The sequence below is a fragment of the Podarcis raffonei genome, chromosome 2 (assembly GCF_027172205.1).
Source record: "Podarcis raffonei isolate rPodRaf1 chromosome 2, rPodRaf1.pri, whole genome shotgun sequence".
NCBI lineage: Eukaryota > Metazoa > Chordata > Lepidosauria > Squamata > Lacertidae > Podarcis > Podarcis raffonei.
Window position 1 is genome coordinate 32509003 of NC_070603.1, and position 21421 is coordinate 32530423.

A 21421-nucleotide genomic window follows, 5' to 3' on the forward strand; every position below is an offset into this window, starting at 1 on the left:
TTCCAGGATTATAAAACGTCCTTTATAGAGCTAATCCAGTCCATCATCGAAAAAGTCCTTAAATAGTATCACATACATCATGAGTTAACAAATGTTCTTTCCTCATATATCCAGCATATTGATTGTGGAATGCATCAAGAAGAGGAGACAAGCTACAATACAAAAAGCAATAAACGTATAGTGGTCCAGCCAAGATAAATGGGGGTTTCAATTATATTAGTTAGTGGTGAGGGCACAGAATGCTCAAGACAAATAGGTGTGGGACTTGGAGGTAACAGTGGGGGACTTGTGTATGTATATGTTTTTCAGCCAGGCAAACGTGAAATACAGTACATGTATAAGATAGCTTTCAAATGGCCATAAAGGCAAGTGGCTCTGCTATAGCATGGAACACAGGAGCAGGATAGAATCAAAGAATTATAGTGTTGGAGGGGACCCGATGGGCATCTAATTCAACCCCCTACAATGCAGGAATCACAACTAAAAAAATCCCTGACAAAGGCCACCCAACCTCTTTAAAACCTCCAATTAAGGATAGTCCACCACTTTCTGAGGTTGTCTGTTGCACTGTCATAACAGTTCTCCCTATCAGAAAAGTTCTTCCCAATGTTTAACTGGAATCTCCTTTCTGGAATTTGAATCCATTGGTTCAGGTACTACACTCTGGAGTAGAAAAAAAGGGAGGGAAAGCTTATTCCATGTGACAGCCCTTCAGATATTTGAAAATGGCTATTGTATCACCTCCCAGGGTATTTCTGAGAATACGCACTCTGTAAATACTGGTCTACTTTATAATCATTAGTAGGCAAGCAGTCACTTGCATTTCTAGTGTGGTTCCACAAGGATACAGATACTGAGGCAGAATAAACAACAGGCTACAACTTCTTGATTACACTATTTTTCCATTTAAAAAACCCTCTTGTTTTCCTATGTGAAGTCTTAAAACAAAGCTTTGTGCTTTACTCCAAGCATTCTAGTAGAAAGAAGATTAGCCCTCAACTATATTGCTACAGTGCCAGACTGTAACATTCCTGAGGTTGTACAAATGCAATGCAATAGGAAACAGTTTTGGCTAACATGACATATATGTGATCAGAAAAGGAGTGAGAAGAGCATTGCAGATATAGCTTATGATGTGCTTCAAGACTAAAGATATGTCCAAAGACCATTTACAATAGTGGCCAGGGCACCTCGACACTTGCTTTGACCTTGTGTTCCGTTTTCTCCCCAAAGACAGCTTTGGCTGCACATTAAAAAAAAGGACCAGCAAGAGTCCTTGCTGAATGTTAGGGCAGATATCAGTTCACTGTTAGACTGGGGCACCATCCAGTGTCAGGGTAGAGGAGACAGTGGACAGATTTGAATCTGCAAATAGAAAGAAAATTAGAAACTGTCAGAGGAGTTAACACAATCTGGCCTGAAATATACAAAGCCACCAGTGCAGGGACATTGGCCATAACTTGACAGTATATTTTGCTGTCAAAGAAATGCCATTTCTTATTCTTGTGCTTGGATTTGTTAGTCAAATTGATTTCATTTGAAAAATGGTTACATACGCACCGAGTTGGATCTTGCTGTATGTTGAACACTTCACCCACGCTTACAACATTGCGCCTGTTTTCAGGACCACCATAACTCAAGGTAACCTGACAGTGGGGGAAAAACACGTGCTTAGAAACGGCACTTGCCAGAGCATGGCAAACAATACAAGAATAAAGAGGTGGCAAATGCAGAAGTGGCAGGGGAGGGATAGTGGCATTGTGATATTTCCAAGACAAATAGCAGAAATCATGTAAAAATAAATGGTGAACAAATAAGTTGCTGGTGAGTGATCCCTATCTGCCACTCAGGATGATGCAAACATAGCTGAGGCCCAGACTAGATGTGTCAAAAGGACATTCCCCCAGAATGAAGAAGACCAGGATGAAGCAGGTCATTAGTGTTTCTGCCTGTTACTTTCACCTGCTAGGACTTGTCACAGTTCAGAAAGATTATGTAGCAAAACCATCAAACCACCCAAGACCTGAATTTAGGGCTTCTCAAGCCACCAATTCTATTATACTTTCACAACCCCTCTCCTGGCACTAGATATCTTTACATCCTGCTTGTTCATTCATTCCATTTCTCCATTCTGTTAGCAGCGGTGTAGCTACCACTTTTAAATGCCTCTTCGAAGCCTGCTCTGAAGTTCAGTGGCGTTCCCTGCTTTTATTCATTGCACCACTTTCAGGCCCTCAAGGCTTTCCTCACTAATAATAATAATAATAATAATAATAATAATAGCCATATTAGTGTATGTTGTTTAAATATGTGTAGAGATATATTTGTTTTCCATAATTTCCCCCTTCTTGGTATTTCCATGGTTGTGGCAAGCCTTTGGAAAAGGCATATGTATTACAGTACTTTTATAAATTGTTACACACACCAAACTCTTAGAATAGCTTCAGCCACAAATCCACATACATGTATCTATTTTGATGGACAGGCAAGCGGAAGAGATATCTGCATGCATTAAGGAAGATTTGTCCAGACCTGCTTCAGCACAGCTTCGCCACGCAGCTGCTGCAAGTTTTCCAGATGAGAGTGGAACAAGGGGCTGCGCAAGAGTTTCACCTCCAACAGCCCCTCAATAATGTAACCAATGGTGCAGTCATCGGGGAGTCGAATTCTCTCTGCAGTGCTGATGAAGCTTCCTAGGCTGTCAAAAGACAATAAATCAGAGAATGAAATCTTCTAGATTCTAGTACGGCAGCAGAAAAAAAGAGAGAATTGTCCAAGTAGCACATACCTAGCCCAGGGGCTCATCTTGAGGGCAAGACCTCTGCTGATGCAGAACCCTGCACCACCTGTGGCAAACCAGAACTTTGCAGTGGTCTACCAAGATAAACAAATAATATTTCTGTCAGCTTTATGGTCACCTGGGTAAGTCAGATCCTATCCATGCATCAGGAATGTTTACGTTGTTTGATCTCCATATCCAAAGACTCTCAACAGATCATAGAATCGTAGAATTGTACAGCTGGAAGGGATCACAAGGGTCATCTAGTCCAACCAGCTGCAAGGCAGGAATATTTTACCCAGTTTGGCGCTTGAACCCACAACTCTGAGATTAAAGGTCTCTTGCTTTACCAACTGAGCTATCCTGAAGAGCGGCACAATACGACAGCACAACAAGGATGAAGCATGGATCTGAAGGACAGAATCTGCAAGCAGAGGAAGGTGCCTACTTTCCTAAGGCACCTCTGTAAGATGATTTTCCATCCCAGAGTAGCGATGACTTAGGAAACAGCAGAAGCCATATAATTATTACTTCACAAATACTTCCTTAGGTAGCTGTGCTGGCCACTGAGAAGTATATGAAGAGAGGGGTGGAAATTATGTCGCTTGCATCTGAAGCTGGCAACCCTCCAAGTGTAATTTATAAAGATATCATATTTAGACTACAGGGGGATGTGAGCAAATCGAGAGAGTATCAGCTGAATGACACACCACGTCCCTCTACTGCCATCTCAGTTTAGTATAGGATAAGATAATGAGACCTAAGAAAGGGTCTAACTCTGAGTGCAAGCAGCTGCAGAAAACCTCCTGAGCACCATATGTGTTGGGAAAGCGTTCCCAAGTTGCATTCTGCAATGGGATGGGGAAACCTGGCTGTAAATAGCAAAGAAGGGGGAGGGCTTCCAGGATCTTTAAGTGAGGAATACATAGCGAGTGCAAGAATCTGATTTGTTCAGTTTGAGATAACAGAGACTCAATTATAGAACATGCTCACTGATCCATCATTCCGAACATGGTCTGCTGCTTCAATTGGATGGTCTAGACTTGGTCTCCCCACATATATATCTTGGCTGTGTGAAAAAGCAGACAGGAGATGCAGGAGATTGTGCAGGTTCACATAGTTATCATCATCCACATGACAAAACCACCTGCAGGAAAAAAACAAGACATGGAGATACACAGAGGAGCTCACAAGGCATTACAAGATGGCTCTTTCTACCAGGATTTCTTTGGTGAAAGTGTCTACCTCACAGAATCACAACCATGAAAAGGCAAATGAGGCCACAATCTGAGAAGGCAAAAGTAGAGAAGCTCTTCTCAACTGAAGAAAGTTAGATCAGAAGTCAGTACAGTGGTACCTCGGGTTACAGACACTTCAGGTTACAGACTCCGCTAACCCAGAAATAGTACCTCGGGTTAAGAACTTTGCTTCAGGATGAGAACAGAAATTGTGCTCCAGCGGCGCGGCGGCACTGGGAGGCCCCATTAGCTAAAGTGGTGCTTCAGGTTAAGAACAGTTTCAGGTTAAGAACGGACCACCAGAACGAATTAAGTTCTTAACCCGAGGTACCACTGTATCTTGATTTGCTACTCATCCTTTCAGACAAATTTTGTTTCTTTTATGCTCATCAGTTGTGCTGGAGGTAGCTCATGCTAACTCACTGATGCCAGAAAGGAGAATTAAAAAATAGGCACTAATGGAAATAGTGACTCTCACTTACTTTCGCCCAGACTCTAGGAATTTATCATATTCCACGGACATCTTGCAGCAGAGAGCTTGGCGAGTGTGAACAGCTGAGCAGTTGGTATTGATTGCATGGTCCCCTATAAAAGAAAAATGATTAAAACAGGGGAAGATGCATGATTTGTAAGAGAGATAACAAATACAGTAGGGCTTGCATATGAAGAAATGCTCTGGGTAATATTCAGTGTGGATTACATAGACATCTGATACAAGCAAAGCAGAATTCAGACCTTGCAGCAGTGCGGAAGCAAATATTGTTTACTCAGGTAGGGGTCTTTTATATTTCCTGCTACTTTATATCCCCTTTTTTAAAACTGGAGATGCAAAGGATGGAACCTGGGGTGTACTGCACACAAAACATGCTCTATCACTGAGCTACTGTCCCTCTCCTAGGAAGATAGCAAATTTATTTAACATGTGTCACCTATAAATATAAACCTGTTACAACTTTCAGTAATTTGGGAAGCAGCTTACCTGCCCTGAGACGTAGCTCCTGATCATCCCAGTCTGTGAATATAAATGTCTGTGGGAAACATGGAAAACAACAAAGAAAGACTTTATATCCTGAAGATTTTGAAGTAACACTAATGTTAAGTTTTAGTCTGAACATTGAGCAAAAAGACATTCTACTGGTTTCCAGCAAGCTAAAAATCAGGAAAGGATCAGTGTCTCTTTCCTATGTGGAAGTTTAATCAGCATTTGGCTACCTAATTTGGTGGAGAGAGAACCAAATATGTCATCTAACATTGTACAAGCAGATTTTTGCTCAACCCAGGAAAAATTCCACCAAAACAAGGATCAAGGATTTCACATTCCCCATGAATATCTTGCATATAACCTATATGTGAGGGTGGGACGTGGGTGGCTCCCTCAGCCAATAAAGCGAGATGAGCACCGCAACCCCAGAGTTGGCCATGACTGGACCTAATGGTCAGGGGTCCCTTTACCTTTAACCTATATGTGAACATAAGAGATCCTCCATGCAAGGAAGGCTCTGTTCCATTCAGATCACCCACCTCACATAGAAGATCTCTACACACATTTCTGTCAGTTTACCCACACAGTCCCTTCTCATGCATGCTGAATATCCGGATGGCATGGTAGCCTGATATGTTACTGATGTGGGTAAGATTAGGTTGCATGGCCCCATGACCCTCCTCATGCTGTCTCTGAATAAGTTCTATGAATTATACCTGATGAGAGAGTATGAGATTTCAGTGTTAAACAAGTTAGTATTTTAGCTTGGTGAGGAAAGTGTTCTTACCTGCCCCTTAGCCTGAGAAATCCATGTTTGGAACAGCAAGTTCAGCCTTGTTCTATGGTATTTCCTTGTTGTTTTCACAGCAATAAAGATATCCTTCAACTCCAGCTTTTCCTTAGCAGAGGCTAAAGCAGGTTCCTCATGGTCTTTCATCAAATTGTCCAATTGATTAATTGGGCTCTCATTCATCTTTCTGTTAGCCTTCAGACCAGATCTCCCAGTGGTTATGATATAGTGACTCCATTCTTCTAACAGTTCTTCTTTCACCAAGGACACTATATTGTTCGCCTCATCATCCAAATGATCAATTGAACTGGACTCCACCAGCTGCAAAGTGATGTCACTGTTGCTGGAACCATTAAAAGGAAGTGGTGGCTGTGGCTGTGGATAACTTCTAGGTTTCCAAATGGCCTGGAATTTGGGGATTAGCAAGAGGAGAACTGCACAAAAGATAACTGAGAGCAGGAAGCAGATCTTACTGAGCTTAATGCAGGAAAAGCTCATTCTTCAGCCCCAAGGGCCTTTGTCATATTGTAAACTTGTGACATTATTTTAAGGTGAGAAAAACAGAAACTGATACATTTGTCAAGGCCTAGGAATTTCCCAGCAACAGAGTATAATTTTTATGGCACTCAAATACCATAGACACCTACTTATATTTCAGTTTCTAACCTCTGGACTTGTCATCCTAACAGTAAAACACAGAGTTGGCACCTGTTCCGCAGGGAGAGGAAGCCTCTAAGCCACTGTATTATTTGTATATGTAAGTTCATTTAATCAACTTTAAAATTGTATATTGACAAGTATTGAGGCTGAATGTTTAAAGACACCATGAAGCAAAAATCAAGACAGGTCTGTGCACACACAGCTTTACTCTTTATGAACACATGGAGTTGCTTTAAAGTCAGATGGCCTATCTGATACAGTATTATTTTTAATGGCAGCAGCTCTCCAGAGTCTTAGGTAGGGGTCTTTCCTGTCACTTGCTATCTGGTCCTTTGGTTGGAGACGGAATCTCAGAGTTTCTTCATGCCAGGCCTGTGCTCTATCACTAAGGTACAGCCACTTCTTATTAACGTGCATTATCAGTGTCCCATCTGCACCTTTCTTCAGGTGATAGGCACACTTTCAATAAGATGAAGTTTTTCTGTTAAAAAAAGGACATTGTTATAATATCGTAAAAACAAACACATTTTAGAGTTTTCTGTACGTGAACATGAGAACCAGGAATTCTTTAAAAAACTACACATACATTCTTAACAACCTCTGTGAACCAAGTTGCAAGAGACAGAAGTGCAACTAAAGCACGGTTATTTAAACTTGCTATTGCACTGCAAGTATCTGCCACATGGCCTGTCAATTTAAATCTATTTAAATATTGCAGCTGTGCATGTTCCAGAAACCAATTATTCAGTATAATCTGTAGTGTATTTAATACACTGACAGAAGGGAAATGGTCGTGAATAAAAGCTTCTTAATTTATTTTTTCATATAATTATCACCTCCCTTACTGGGGAAATGAGATGAAAAAACATAGGGTTGGATACAGATTTAGTACTTTTGGAATAGATGCACTGAAATCAATAGGACTTGATTTCAGCGGTACAGCTCTAAATATGCCTAAAGCTACAATCCTAATCCCATTTACCTGGGAGTAAGCCCCATTTACTTCTGAGCAGACATGGGTTCATATTGCACTGTAAGTATGAATCAAACTGAGCCAGATGGTGTATTCTTTCAGGAAAAGATTTGGAAGGAAACACACACACACAAACGGTCTCATTCCCAAACATCACATGTCTTTGAAACAAGGTTATAGCCCAAACCTATTAGGTGCACCATCCTAAACTCATTGATTTCTGTGAGCTTGAACAAACCTAACATTGAAAAGAATCAGACATATCTGTTTCAAAGACCAGTCCTGTGTGGATGCCTGGTGGAAACCTGCCTGAAATAAGTTGTTCTGAGCTTCCACAAAGAGGGGCGTATGTGTAGTCAGTTAATATACTGCAGTTCCAAAGAATGAAATGCTAAGCCTGACAAAGTGCTCCTGAGCGGTATTGAAGTTTTCTCCTGACAAGCAGAAAAACATCTTAGGCTGGTTCACAGTACAACCCTATGCATGTTTCCTCAGGAGGTTCTCCTCACTGGGATCTTACAATATTTTCTCCCAAGTAAGCATCTATAGCAGGGGTTCCCAAACAAGGGACTAGTGCTCCATGAGCTTCATTCACTTGGCCCACAGCATGCCTGCATTAAATATTCACATTGATTTGCAGAATGTTTAGAATTCAAGTGGTAAAAAAAATGCATGCAACGTAAGAAATAAAAAGAAGAAATGAAATACAATTAAAAATCATACACCATGGACCACCGTGCATTATAATTTCTGCTACAGGCCGGGGGGGGGGCGAATCACTGAGTGGCCAACCAAGAACATCAGCAGTTTTTGAAGTGGGACAGAGTTTGGGATCCACTGAGTTTTAGGGTTGAAGCCTCTGGTTTAAAGGCTCTGCCTGGCGACGGGCACACTTAAAACAGGCATGAACTAGCCATTCCCAAAGGATTAGTACAGGCCTCGCTTCTTTAACTGGGATAGCTTTTCAGCAAAAAGAGCTGACTGCGCCCGGGGAAGACGGGACTTTTAGAGGGATAATGTCCCAGAGGCCCCATAAGTGCCCTTCGCAGCACTTTAGGCCTCTCAAGCCGGTTGCCATAGAAACAACTGCTCTTCCGCACCCCGGTTGGTCACCATGGCAACAAGGACACACACACCTTGACATCCCCCCCACCCTTCTCCCGCCGCCGCGGCCATCCTGACCCTTCTCCTCCTCTCGCCTCCTACCTACGCGCAGCGTCTCGAAGGCGGAGGGACGCGGGCGCCGCCTCGCTGCGCGTCTTAACTCACCTGTCGCTCAGCTCAGGATCCGGCGCCATCCGCCGAGCAGATCGGGAGGGGCGCGGCGGGGGCGGGGGGTTGCGCGTTGGCAGCGGGCAGCGAAGGCTCCGCGGCCCCTTTAAGGGCTCCACCTGTGGAACGGACGCGACCCGGAAGTGGAGTGCGACCCGGAAGTGGAAGAAGAAGGGGGCGCGACCCGGAAGTCCATGGTGCGAGGGTCAATATGCCGCTACCCGTCCAAGTCTTCAATTTGCAGGTACCGATGAAGTTTCGGGGGGGCGGCGGCGGCGGCGGGCTCGGGTTCCCCCCATACAAGGGCGCTGCTGTTGTCCTTCCGTCCAGCCAGCAGGGCTGTGGTTGCGGGCGGGCAGGATCCCGCTGGGTAGCCGAGGAGGATCGCGCCCCTGCGGGGGATCAGCAGCGCGTGTGTCATTCTGGGTTGCCGCCCCAGGCGGAGCCCTTGAGGAAGCGGGCCAAGGGGGGGGGGGCGGGATACGCAAGAGGGTCGGAGGGCTCTGAATGTGGGCTCAGGGCCCCTGACCCGGGCGAGGGGAAAGGCCGTTGGCCGCGGTTACGGCCTGCCCTGCCGTCTCACGCCTTTGGTTCTGCCGCCGCCCTTGCACGGAACCCGGTTCTGGTTTTGGAGAAACCGCGTCAGGGAACTCCGAGGGCCTGTGCTGCAACATGCCGTTTAACACCTGACAAGTGAAGGCAGATTGTTTCTGTTTTAATGCATATCAGTGTGCACTGTGGAAACCACACGGTGTCATGAAATTTGCAGCTTGTTGGAAAGGCGTGGGTGGACATAGTTCTTATGCTTCTGAATATCTTTAAGTGTAGACCCTTAAGTTTAAGACCCCCACCCACCCCCGAAATCGTGTGCTGCAGAGGAAATGGATGGGATTGAATGTTCTTATCCCATGTGCAGGCCCACATCCTGATCTACGATAGCAATGGCTCAATGCGGTTGTAATGTAATTACTTGAATAGTAGAGACCTGTTTAATCTCCGCATTGCAAAATGCAGCTCCAGGGATGTTACAGATCCTGCACTCCTCATATTATGAGAAAATTAGTTCTACCAATGGAAATGTGGAATGATAATAATAATAATTGTTGTTATTATTTATACCGTGCCCATTTGGCTGGTTTCCCCAGCCACTCTAGGTGGCTTACATCATATATATAAAAATCAAACATTTAAAACTTCCTGGTACAGGGCTGCCCTCAGTTATATAGTTCTTTATCTCCTTGACATCTGGAGAACGTTCCACAAGGAGGGCATCTGGTTCCCTGTAACTTCCTTTTTGCAGTGAGGGAACCAGCAGAAGACTCTCAGAGGAGGACCTCAGTGTTCAAGCTGAACAATGGGGGTGGAGACGCTCCTCCAGGCATACTGGGCTGAGGCAGTTTACATCTTTAAAGGTCAGCACCAAAGGTCAAGAGGATTTGGCTTTTATGTGTGGTGCATTTTAGTAAATTGCCTATTTTATGGTTGATTCTCCTAATTGTTTATCTGCTTCCAAAAAGTGGTAGGATCAAAAACAACAAAAAACATGATGCTTGAAATACAGTAGAGTCTTTCATACTGAGAGATCTAGCTGCAGCAGCTGTAACACAGTGGATAAATAAATAAATAACTCTCAAGGACTTGTCTCCTAGCAGCAACTCGCGTCACAACTTGCCTCTGCTGTTTCAGCAATATTTCTCTCTTCAGCTATGGTCTAACTAAAGAACAGTGTTGCGACTCTACACAGCATACCTGATCCCTTCAGGTGTTTTGACAACATATTTTATTATAACTTTATAAAAGAAATATTTGTGTCTCTCCTCTAGCATACATTTTTGTGCTCTCCCCCCTCACCTGATGCTGGCATTTTCAGGTTGAATTTTGCAGATTGTGACTTAAATCTTGCTGCATGTGAAGATCTAAGCTAGATCACAGTGCACGTTCATCTTAAAATATTTTAGTTCCTGTCTTTCAAGTTTGTAATAGTCCATAAACATATTCTTTGCTATATTCTACACCCTTTCTCAGACATATTCCCCATTTTTCTCTTCAGCACCTTTAGATAGTCATGAGAATTTTCTTGCAGTGGAAATGGGTTCAAAACAGCACTCTTATCTGCTCAACAAGTTCTGTTTCCCATACTTTATGTTTTGTGAGATGATAGAGGATTAGGAGATACTAACTGTGGATGCTGCCTAGAAGACAAATTACAGGAATTAATCTGCTTCACATAATGTGTCATTTTATGAAGGCATTGAATGCAAGCCAATGATGTCATGCAATTTGCTGCTCTTTAGTTGACAACAAAATACAGAGTTTTTATATCCAATCCTGTCTTTCTAGCACTCACTGTGGCTGTGGAATGCTAACTACGTACAGTAGCAGGAGTGGGGAACTTCAGGCCTGGGGGCCAGATGCAGCCCTCCAGCCTTTTCATTTGACCCTTGGAACTCTTCCCAAGCCACAACCCTCACTGGCGCTGCTTCACACCCCAAATTTTGCCTGTCTAGAAAGTGTCCTTGGAATCTGATAATGCCTCTTGCTTGCCCACATGGAGGATAGAATTGGGTGTGTGTGTAGACACAAATATAAAATTAACGTTCATTGCTCTGCTTGCTTTTGTCTCTGGCCCCACCCAGCACTGCCACATGGCCCTGAGAAGGTTGCACAGAAGGAAATACAGCCGTCAGACTTAAAAAGGTTCCCTACTCCTTGCTGTGTATGGTAGGCTGGACCAAGGTGCATGCAGCACAGTAATACAACAGTGAAATTAACAAACGCCTGCAATGAAAACTGGAGCATATTATTGTAGCCTAACATGAGCAAAAGGCGTAATGTCTATGACTGCAGAGGCATTAATTACCTTTCTTTCCTTTAGCAGCCGGCGAGCTCTGTGTCAGGGCGAGGGGGTACAGAGAGTCAGGACAGGATGAGGGATAGTTCAGTTCCGAGCTCAGCTTCCTCGTCAGTGACAGATCTATACAACACCCCCCGCAGCAGTAGGTCAGAACTCTTCCTCCCAGGTACATCTGGAGACTTCAGCCTAAGTGCCTGCTTATCAGCCTGCACCCTGCTCTATGAGGTATCTCAAAGGAGAAAGCACTCAAGGATGACTGAGTGAGAATGACTTGACTTTTGCCAGCACTAAGCCATACTTGTTTAAAACGGTTCTTTTTTTTCCTGAAGTGGGTACATCTTTTTCAAATGACAAGTGACTTTGCATTGTGTGGTTGAGCACAAACTTATAACAGCTAGAAGTATGGTGTATCTAGAAGAGGGATGATGGGGACAGGCTATAATCTGTCACAGAAGTTAATGTATCCTAAATAAATAATATCTGTTGTAAGTCACAAGACAGCTTGCAACATATTTAAAACAATAAAAATGTAATGCATCAAAACCACCCAAAGTAAAAAACAGCAACATGTATTATATGCAAATTACCTTGAGATGGTTGTTTAGAAGGCAATTAATAAATTGAATGTGATGGCGATGTTGTCCATCACAAGAAACCAAGAGCTTTCATTTGGCATTTAAAGGCCAGCAAAGTAGGTGTTGGAGTAGATTATAGGAGAGAGATGGCGTAGATGAGATGCAACCACTGAGAAAACCCTGTTACTGTTACAGAAGCCACCCAACTCGCCTCAGAAGGTGGGGTCACCTAGGACCTGGTCTCTAACGAAGACCTAAATAATAACAAAGCATGGACCAGGTGGTTGTTCGTATGAGTATGGGTTCCAGTGTCAGTCCTGTGCACTATTGCTACAGGATCTAAAATTTCATGTTAACATCTCCATCTCCCTAACCTCTGCATCTGGAAAGCTCATCACTTAATAGGGCAAATGTTTTCTTTGCAGAAAGTCCAGAGGTAATTCCCTGGCATCTTCAGTTAAAGCAGCAGTGAGGAACCTCTGGCCTGCATGTTTAGTTAGGCCCATCAAGCCTTTCCATTTGGTCCATGAGGCAGTTTTGGCTAAGTCACACCCATCTGCCATAGTATACGATGTCAGGTGTGTGGCAGGTAAAGCTGCAGTTGAGCCAGAAGGGAGTTTTCAGGATTGGTGACACCTACAGAGTCCTGTGCATAGCACTTCATAAGCACTGCATCGGGGCTTCCAGAGTGCTGTACACAGGGTTTTGCAAGCCCTGAGGATTAAACAGTTGTTGGGACTTGCACTTTGCTGTGCCTGTGTCCACGCAATTTGATTTGAAAATGCACAGGGGAAAACAGGTGAGCTGACATTGTTGAGGTGTCAGGCGAATGAGCCGATTAGGTTGTCTGACATCTTTTAACTCAGGCGGAGAACTGAGCTTGTCCCTACCTCCTCTGGGCCTGTCAACTGAAGGAAGGGTCAGGCATGTTACTCAAAATCTGAAAGCCCCAACCTGATGACATCTAGTACCTGAAAACGTCAGCCGGCAGCTTCTTGCATTTTTAGTTTCCTCTGAAACTCTAAGCTTAAAACTGAGGTTGAAACTGAAAATCTAGCAGCTTTATTTCATTCACATGCATATGTAGGGGTTGCATCCAATGCTCTGCATGCGTGGTTCTCCTGGTGCAGTGGGACCTCAGTTCCATCTCCACCCACCCACCCACAATCTGCTCTGGAGGGTCACCCAACCCTCTGCAGCTGGTTTTGAGAGCATGGGGGCAGGAGGCTTGAGGGGACAGGTGAGGAGGCCACAGTAGGAAACTGCGAGCTGAGACAGGTGGACCTTTTGCCTGATTTAGATAGACTTGTATTCGTAAGGCCTAGGTATGTTGTAGAGGAGGGGGTTCTCAAACTGTGGTCCACAATCTTCATTCAGGTGGTTCACAGTGTGCCTGTTAAAATTTAGTTTAAAAGCCTACGGCATCTAGCACAGCACATTACAGTTACTCCAACAGGCAGACAACTCAAGACCCTCAGCAATTTTCAAGTGATCTGTGGGGAAAATATCTTGAGCACCGCTGTTTTAGAAGGTTCACAGAGATGTGACCTGTTCTAATTAGGATCAAGTCACTTGATCAACTTTCAAATTCCTTATTTCTTATTGCATTTGTAGCCCACACCATGACTTTGAAATACATGTTTTGCTTTAGCACTATCATACCAGATAATAAATTAGCTTGCTAGGATCTGTAAATCTATATTTATTGGATTCTTTGTTTCAGCTGCTGAGTGATGAGTTCAATAGATAACCTATGAGCCACGATTGGTGGTTCTGCAGAATTATGAAATACAGTAACCCCACTCCACAAACCAAAGGACCCTTTTTTTTTCTTTGGCTTATTTTTGAGAGGCAGCATTATGCCCAAGATGCAGGTAGTGGTTAGAGATTTTAATATTGTTTTCAGCTGCATATTTGAATTTAGTGGAATTATATGTGTGTGTATTGATGCTTGTTCTGAGCTTTGACAGTGGAGTGGGCCATATAAATCAATGAAAAGGGTTGAGTGAATGAACTGTGAAGCAAGAGGATGCTCCTTTTTGGTTTCCTCAAATTGTTTACTCCTACCCCAAGCATAAAACTATTTCAGCTACCCTTGATTCTTCAGAACACACATCCATAATGTCTTTGTGGAAATTATAAATACCTGGCTCTTACTGGGAAGGTGCCACTGAGCTTATCTTCCGGGGGTTTTTTTGTTTCTGTGATGGCTGCTGTTCAGAAAATCATCAGACCCCTTGCACTTTCCTTTTTGAAAAAAACATTGAGATCAGAGAAATCTGATGAGTCATGCAGAGTGGGAGCAGTATTCCTGGCAAGTCTAGAGATCAAGCCTAGAGTTCAAGGGAATGGAACTCCAAGCAAAAGACGTGAAAGAGCAATGTTTGGGTTTCTAGCCATGCTATATCTGCTGGTGTATGAGGACCTCTTTCCCATGGGCTGGGAAGGAGCTTCCTAGCTTCTGCTTAACATGTACACATTGCTGTTACAGGGTGCGGTGGAGCCCATGCAGATTGATGTAGACCCACAAGAAGATCAGCAAAATGCACCTGATATCAACTATGTGGTGGAGAACCCGACTCTGGTATGTGTTGGAGGGTGACAATGAAAAAGGAGTTCTTAGGTCTGCTAAAAACTTAGATTTTATCCATCTAAGCCAGTGGTTCTCGAAGGGTGTGGCAGGAGAGGATGGCAAGTAAAGCGGGAAGATTCGAGGATAATCAATATTACATTTTTGGGAATGATTCACGTTATGTGGCTGCATTGCGTTATACTTTCTGAATGTCCTATGATCATATCACAAAGCAGTTGTATTCTGTTTTTATAAATCAAGCACTGCTAGGAGTTGTTTTTCATTTCCCCCTCCAATGTATTTCTTATCAATAAAAGAAATGGTGTGGCGCCAGCAAATTTTTGTTCTGAAAGTGTAGCCCAGAGGAAAAAGTTAGATAACCAGTGATCAAAGGACATGCTTTTGATAGATAGATAGATAGATAGATAGGTAGGTAGGTAGGTAGATAGTTAGTTCTATCCAAAGTAGCACAGAGGAATGCGTACTGTCAGCACAAGGATTTCCACTTGCACAGTGGGACCATCCTCCCTCGCCACCTCCCACACCCCCCTAAATCTTTTCCAGGGGGTCCTCCAATCTTCCGGAGCAAGTTTGAGGAGGGCACGGGTTTGCTCAGGGGAAAGAGAGTGGGAGAATGTCTCATTGCACAACTGAAAATCCTTGTGCTGATTGGACGTGTTGCTTGGATACCTCCCATAATGTTTGATTATTCATTATTATTATATTTATTTCTGTTCTGCCTTTTCCCAGGACTGGGGCTCAAGGCGGCTTACACAAATTAAAACAACACACAGAGAAATGTTTCATCTGCATGGTTTTTCCAACTAGACATTTATTTTGTTTGTTATACTTTCCTTACCCAATTTCTGCATGGTCTTCCTGAGCTGCACAAACATTTGCTGTGAGTTCAGGTAGAGGGTGTGCATGGGATGATGTGAGCACGGGGCAAATGTGAACTGGACAAAATTAAGAAATTACGGCATTTTGACCAACTGGCAAGATTACCATGAATTTTATACATAGTCCTGCCTCTTCTGAAATGAGTTAACACATCCCCTTGATGCCACTATTCCTGATTTCTCACTGTTCTAAATTCCCCCCCCCCCAGTATACTATTATGAAGCAATTTTACATTTCAACCCTCCTGTTCCAAGGCTCCCGTAGGAGTTGTATTCTGCGCCTGCCATGCACAGATCCTTGCCCTGCAGAGTGGAGAAAACAGCAAGGATGAGATGAATGCCATTAAACCATTCTCATAAAGCAGGGGTGGGGAGACTTTGGCCCTCCAGATGTTGCTGGACTCCAACTCCCTAACAACATCTGGTGGGCTCCCCACCTCTGTCACAAAGGAACAGAATCTGCTGCATGGTTCTTACTTGCTGCAGGAGATAGTCAAATGACAGTGGAAGAATCCTACAATTCTAACTGCAGGGGAAGACAGCTTGCTATCTGGGGCATTGCTTTCTGCTGTAAATGATCATTTTCTTCTTGTGCTGTGGCCCACAGGATCTGGAGCAGTATGCAGCAAGTTACAGCGGCTTGATGAGGATCGAGCGGCTGCAGTTCATTGCAGACCACTGCCCGCAACTGCGAGTAGAATCCCTCAAGATGGCCCTCTCCTTTGTCCAAAGAACATTCAATGTTGATGTTTATGAAGAAATTCACCGGAAGTTGACTGAAGCCACCAGGTATTAAGATGAAGAAACACTGAAAATAAACCTCTGGTTTGTGAGAATCCCCATACTGGTCAAATGACCCTGCATAGATCAATTCTCTTGTACTGCAACTGCCTATAATTTCAGTGTTTGTGCTTACTTGCAAGGTAGTGCATGCACCCCATCCTCCCAAAGAGAGTTTTCTGTGTTTTTCTTCTTGTGTTTGTTAATTTGAGTTGCCCGTAGCCAGTAATGTCCTGTGAACAAACTACATGAAGAGAGGAGCAGCTCTGTCCAAAATTGAACTTTGTGCAATTATGGCACTGTAGTTAGCTTCTGGTCCTCCTGGTTCTTTGATTGTGATCTTTAATAATACAGTGGTACCTCTGGTTACGCACTTAATTTGTTCTGGAGGTCCGTTCTTAACCTGAAACCGTTCTTAACCTGAGGTACCACTTTAGCTAATGGGGCCTCCTGCTGCCACCGTGCCGCCAGCGCGTGATTTCTGTTCTCATCCTGAGGTAAAGTTCTTAACCCAACGTACTACATCCAGGTTAGCGGAGTAGTACCGAAGTATTTGTAACCCGAGGTGTTTGTAACCCGAGGTACCACTGTAATAATAATAATACTAATCTTAAGTCACATACATGCATGCTACTGTCCTTAACTGAAACTAATTATGAAGCAAAGTAGGCTGAATTCCCACTCTCCGTTCCATATTCCCAAGTGACTCTCCTATCCATTAAGCAGTTTTTGTTACTTTTACCACAGTCTCTTTTATTGTATTCATGTGACTTACATGCCTCGTTTTATCATAGTTTACACACCATAAGCCCCCTTGCTTCTATACTAAACTTCCAGTGTATTTGGACTTTAAACTATTGCATTATAGGTATATGCGGACTTCCACTGTTTCTTCAGTTAGAAAACTGTTTATAGAGTTGCATTAAGCAAACCGTTATTTGTATTTTTCTAAATCAAGAGAGTTTTTGTCAACTGCTGGATCAACATCTTTAAAAACTGGCTGGATGACACACTTTGCTAATGCATCAAACTCTTGATAGCTCATTTATTGCCCTTGATAACAGTGAATCGTGTGCCTCCCCTTACTATCTGTCTGCTGCTTTTTTTCCAGAGAGTTACAAAACACACCTGATGCTGTCCCAGATGGAGGAATAGAACCCCCTCCCCTAGACACGGCGTGGGTTGAAGCTACACGCAAAAAAGCTCTTCTTAAGCTGGAAAAGCTAGACACGGATTTAAAGAACTATAAAGGGAACTCAATCAAGGAAAGCATCAGGTGATCAGCTCTAACAAAGATGCCTTTACTCGGGAACAACTAGTTCTCAGTTCAAAGCAACATTTTGTATCCAAAGGAATTAAATTGCTTTGTGAATTTGCATGCACTTCGAAAAACAGTTTTGATGAAATGCATCATTCACACGGTTCACTGGTAGATAATCCCATGAAAACAGACCTGTCCAGGACTCAAGTTGCACAGGTGACCTATTCAGAGAAAAGGTTTTCACATGTGCACACACACAAAGCCATTCTAGAAACCACCTTGTGAGTGTTAACATGTCTTTCTGAACTGCTTCCCACCAAGAGTCCCACCCACCCAAATATACTTTGCTATTGAAGGGAGTTGTGGGAGGGATGTGGGTGGCACTATGGGTTAAACCACAGAGCCTAGGACTTGCTGATCAGAAGACCGGCGGTTTGAATCCCCGCGACGGGGTGAGCTCCTGTTGCTCGGTCCCTGCTCCTGCCAACCTAGCAGTTCGAAAGCACGTCAAAGTGCAAGTAGATAAATAGGTACCGCTCCAGCAGGAAGGTAAACAGCATTTCTGTGTGCTGCTCTGGTTCGCCAGAAGCGGCTTAGTCATGCTGGCCACATGACTGTACGCCGGCTCCCTCGGCCAATAAAGCGAGATGAGCACCGCAACCCCAGAGTCGGCCACAACTGGACCTAATGGTCAGGGGCCCCTTTACCTTTACATATGTGTCTCCTACTTTTATAATTTCTACAGAAGCTCGTTACTTTAGTTTTGTGTTGGGCTTGTGAATATTCTGGAATCAGATTCATGTTTGGAAGCAGCTGTTTGGGGAGAGCAGAGAGAGGGCTTTGTAGTAGGAAACTATTGAGGAGATATGCTATGCTAGAGTCTTTACAAACGATGACTGGCTCTGTCATGCTTGATATTCTGCACCTTGCCAAAAATATAGAGAAATGTCTTTATTCTGTGCATCTTTTAACTCTGAATAAGCAGAGCCTTTCCCCTGAGCATGTTATCCAGCAGCTGGATTTGTTAGGTCAGGGCTGAGCTCTGGCCTTTTTTTGAGTTGTAATTTTGGGGGTGGGGTATGTGTTTTGCATCCTGGCTTATTCATTTTGCAGCTGCCATCATCCCTTCTTTCTAGGAGAGGCCATGATGACTTAGGAGATCATTACCTTGACTGTGGGGACCTCAGCAATGCCCTCAAATGTTATTCGCGAGCCCGCGATTACTGCACCAGCGCAAAGCACGTTATCAACATGTGCCTCAATGTTATCAAGGTAAAGTACAATATATGTCAGTGGTCCTTTTCAAGTGGGACACACTTGCGGATTTTCGCCTTTATTCAAGATACGCTCTACCTGCTGCACATCATCAAATGAAATCTTCTTTTCTCTCCCCCACCACATGGAACGTACAGCCTGATGACCCATCAACAGAAATGAGTTTCTTTGTTCACAGATGTGCCTATTAGAGACACAGAATTCCCAGGGAATGGGAGCTTTACCTCTTACTCAGTGTCAGGGGCTGGACTGAGGAGGAATGGTGGGAGCCCCCCTCCCCTTCTCCTGAACCTTCCGAAGGGCAGGAGGACAGTATTGATTTAGAACAGTGGTTTGCAGAGGGGCATAGTCCAGAGGGGAGAAGCTGGGAAATACTGGGTGAGGAACAGCTAGAAGAAGGCACACCGGGAGAGAGACAGCTGGCAGATTCAGTGTCCTTGGACAGCATTCCTGCCCCCCCCCCCTCGCCTAGGACTAGACAGGCTCTGAGAGTGATAGAAAAGAAAGCGCAGAGGCAACAAGCTCAGGTTACCTGACGTAGCACTGACGTAGATTAATGGAGATGAGGGGGTGAACCTTAAGTGGGAGCAACACCATTTTTAGAGGGATATGCATTCCTTTATCTCTCACTGTGATTATTAAAGAAACTCTGGTAAGAACGCTCCTTTTGTGTGATCTTCTTAATCACTGCCACCGGGGAAGGGGTCCGATTCCCCGAAGCCTGATACTCAGCTTTTATTGCAGTGCTGCAGTCTGTTTTCTTCCTCTTGCAGGTCAGTGTTTACCTCCAGAACTGGTCCCACGTCCTGAGCTATGTGAGCAAAGCCGAGTCCACACCAGAAATTGCAGAGGTAGTAAGCTTTTTACAACATGACTATTGCCACCAACCCAGGTCCGTGCCATTTATTTTTACTTCATTTTTTAACAGCTGTATCTAGCCATTCTTCCAGCCACATGCATGAGAGAGTAGAGGTCCCCTCCCCTCATTTTACCCTCACAACAGCCCTGTGAGGTAGCACAGGCTGAGAAAGGCCATCCAGCAGGATTCATGGCTGAATGGGAATTTTTAAGCCAGGTCTCCCCACTTCTACTCTAAACTGCTATGCTGTGTTAGCTCTCAGTATGGTATGTGGGGCCCTGGATTTATGCCCTGAGGCTTCATAATTTCCTTGTCAAATATTGGACCTTGGTGCCCCACAGCAGGATTGTGGCGGCAAATTAACTAATACTGCATTTTGAGAGGTTCTAATGCACCCCTTGAACAGAGACCCTGTTTCCTTTTCATCCTGCTTGGTGTTCCTTGTTGAGCTCTGGGTGCCTTTTCAGACTTGGGTCATGCTGGGAGCCAAGGAGATTGCAGAGCAGAAGTGCTTCCTCAGACGGGTTTAACAGAAGGAATTAACCAAAAAATAAAGCTGCTGTTTATTTGCTGATTCTCTGCCTCCTCCCTCTCTAGCAAAGAGGAGAACGTGACAGCCAGACACAGGCAATCCTCACCAAATTGAAGTGTGCTGCAGGTGAGTGAGTGAATTGCATGCCTCATAGAGACAACGTATGCCCTTAGTGCTGTTCAGACTTGCTGTGTGCAGAAACAGCACAGCATTTAGGCATAACAAACTTCCTTTCTTGCTTTTTCTACCCCATGATAGAGCAGGGCAAATTCCCAAGTACAGCTTCTGAGTTTTAGTTCCCCTTCTTCTGGCCTTAGATCTGTGGAAAGGTGTGGAGCTCCTCTTCTAGGTTTCTGTGTGTATCTCCTAACACATGCAAGCAGTGTCTTGGACAGAAGACTAATTGTTAGGTCTGGTTTCTAGGCTTGGCGGAACTTGCTGCCCGGAAATACAAGCAAGCAGCAAAGTGCTTCCTGTTGGCCTCATTTGATCACTGTGATTTCCCTGAGGTAAGCATTAGGCAGAGATATTGAGAGCTGGGGAAGCTGTGGGGATGGTGGGGGAGATGCCAGATAGCTGCGGCCTGTTCCTAATATGGCCTGATTTGCGAGGAGGGACCATGTTCTTCCTTGATTTTTCTGAGTGTCTTGAAGACCAGCTTTTCTGTGAGCATGTGAACAGAGCAGGGTTCAGACTACCTAGCTGTCTACACCTGTAGCTATCCTTGAAGATTGCTTCTTCAGAGGCTTCCTCTCCTCTCTTTTTCTAGCTGCTGTCCCCTAGCAATGTGGCCGTGTATGGTGGCCTCTGTGCATTAGCCACCTTTGACCGTCAGGAATTGCAGCGTAATGTCATCTCCAGCAGGTGAGAGCTTTGGAGGACCTTGGGCATGAAATAGGCCAACTGAATTGGAGCTGTGTTTTGTTTTGTTTTTTGCCTTTTGGGTTCTGAGTTGCTCTTAGTCTTTGGTAAGCAATTTAGTTAGATGACTCCCTGAAGGTCCTGGATTTGATTTCTAGCTCGTCGTTTGAGTCCCTTGGGCAGGACTCTTGAGGACCAGTGGCTGAGGAGCAGCAACAGGAGAGGACTGGTGCTGTCGGACCCTGTTTGTGGATTTCCC

General features: G+C 44.2%; 2 protein-coding genes across 8 annotated transcripts in view; one reads left to right on the forward strand and one right to left on the reverse strand.

Moving 5' to 3' along the window:
- Positions 1 to 8797, reverse strand: RFNG (RFNG O-fucosylpeptide 3-beta-N-acetylglucosaminyltransferase). Of its 3 annotated transcripts, none has more exons than XM_053375717.1 (9): positions 8692 to 8797; positions 5787 to 6930; positions 4997 to 5045; positions 4500 to 4602; positions 3773 to 3926; positions 2789 to 2874; positions 2533 to 2698; positions 1561 to 1646; positions 1 to 1365 (listed from the first exon to the last, which is right to left on the reverse strand). In XM_053375717.1, the coding sequence occupies exons 2-9, from the start codon at positions 6285 to 6287 to the stop codon at positions 1299 to 1301; spliced, it is 1212 nt and encodes a 403-aa protein (XP_053231692.1). In that variant the 5' UTR covers positions 6288 to 6930; positions 8692 to 8797; the 3' UTR covers positions 1 to 1298. The 3 variants fall into 3 exon arrangements, with proteins under 3 accessions (XP_053231692.1, XP_053231693.1, XP_053231694.1); XM_053375718.1 differs by having other exon boundaries at positions 8629 to 8728; XM_053375719.1 differs by lacking the exon at positions 1561 to 1646.
- The window catches only part of GPS1 (G protein pathway suppressor 1), a 19796-nt gene continuing 7170 nt past the window's right edge, over positions 8796 to 21421 (forward strand). The window contains exons 1-10 of one of the 5 annotated variants that reach the window (XM_053375686.1): positions 8796 to 8938; positions 11570 to 11773; positions 14615 to 14707; positions 16202 to 16383; positions 17486 to 17650; positions 18772 to 18907; positions 19684 to 19761; positions 20367 to 20427; positions 20725 to 20810; positions 21071 to 21165. In XM_053375686.1, the coding sequence (XP_053231661.1) occupies positions 8906 to 8938; positions 11570 to 11773; positions 14615 to 14707; positions 16202 to 16383; positions 17486 to 17650; positions 18772 to 18907; positions 19684 to 19761; positions 20367 to 20427; positions 20725 to 20810; positions 21071 to 21165 (1133 nt within the window). In that variant the 5' untranslated portion in view covers positions 8796 to 8905. Of the gene's footprint in view, positions 8939 to 11569; positions 11774 to 14614; positions 14708 to 16201; positions 16384 to 17485; positions 17651 to 18771; positions 18908 to 19683; positions 19762 to 20366; positions 20428 to 20724; positions 20811 to 21070; positions 21166 to 21421 lie in introns of those variants that run through there. The other 4 variants (XM_053375687.1, XM_053375688.1, XM_053375689.1 and 1 more) reach the window with 4 other exon arrangements.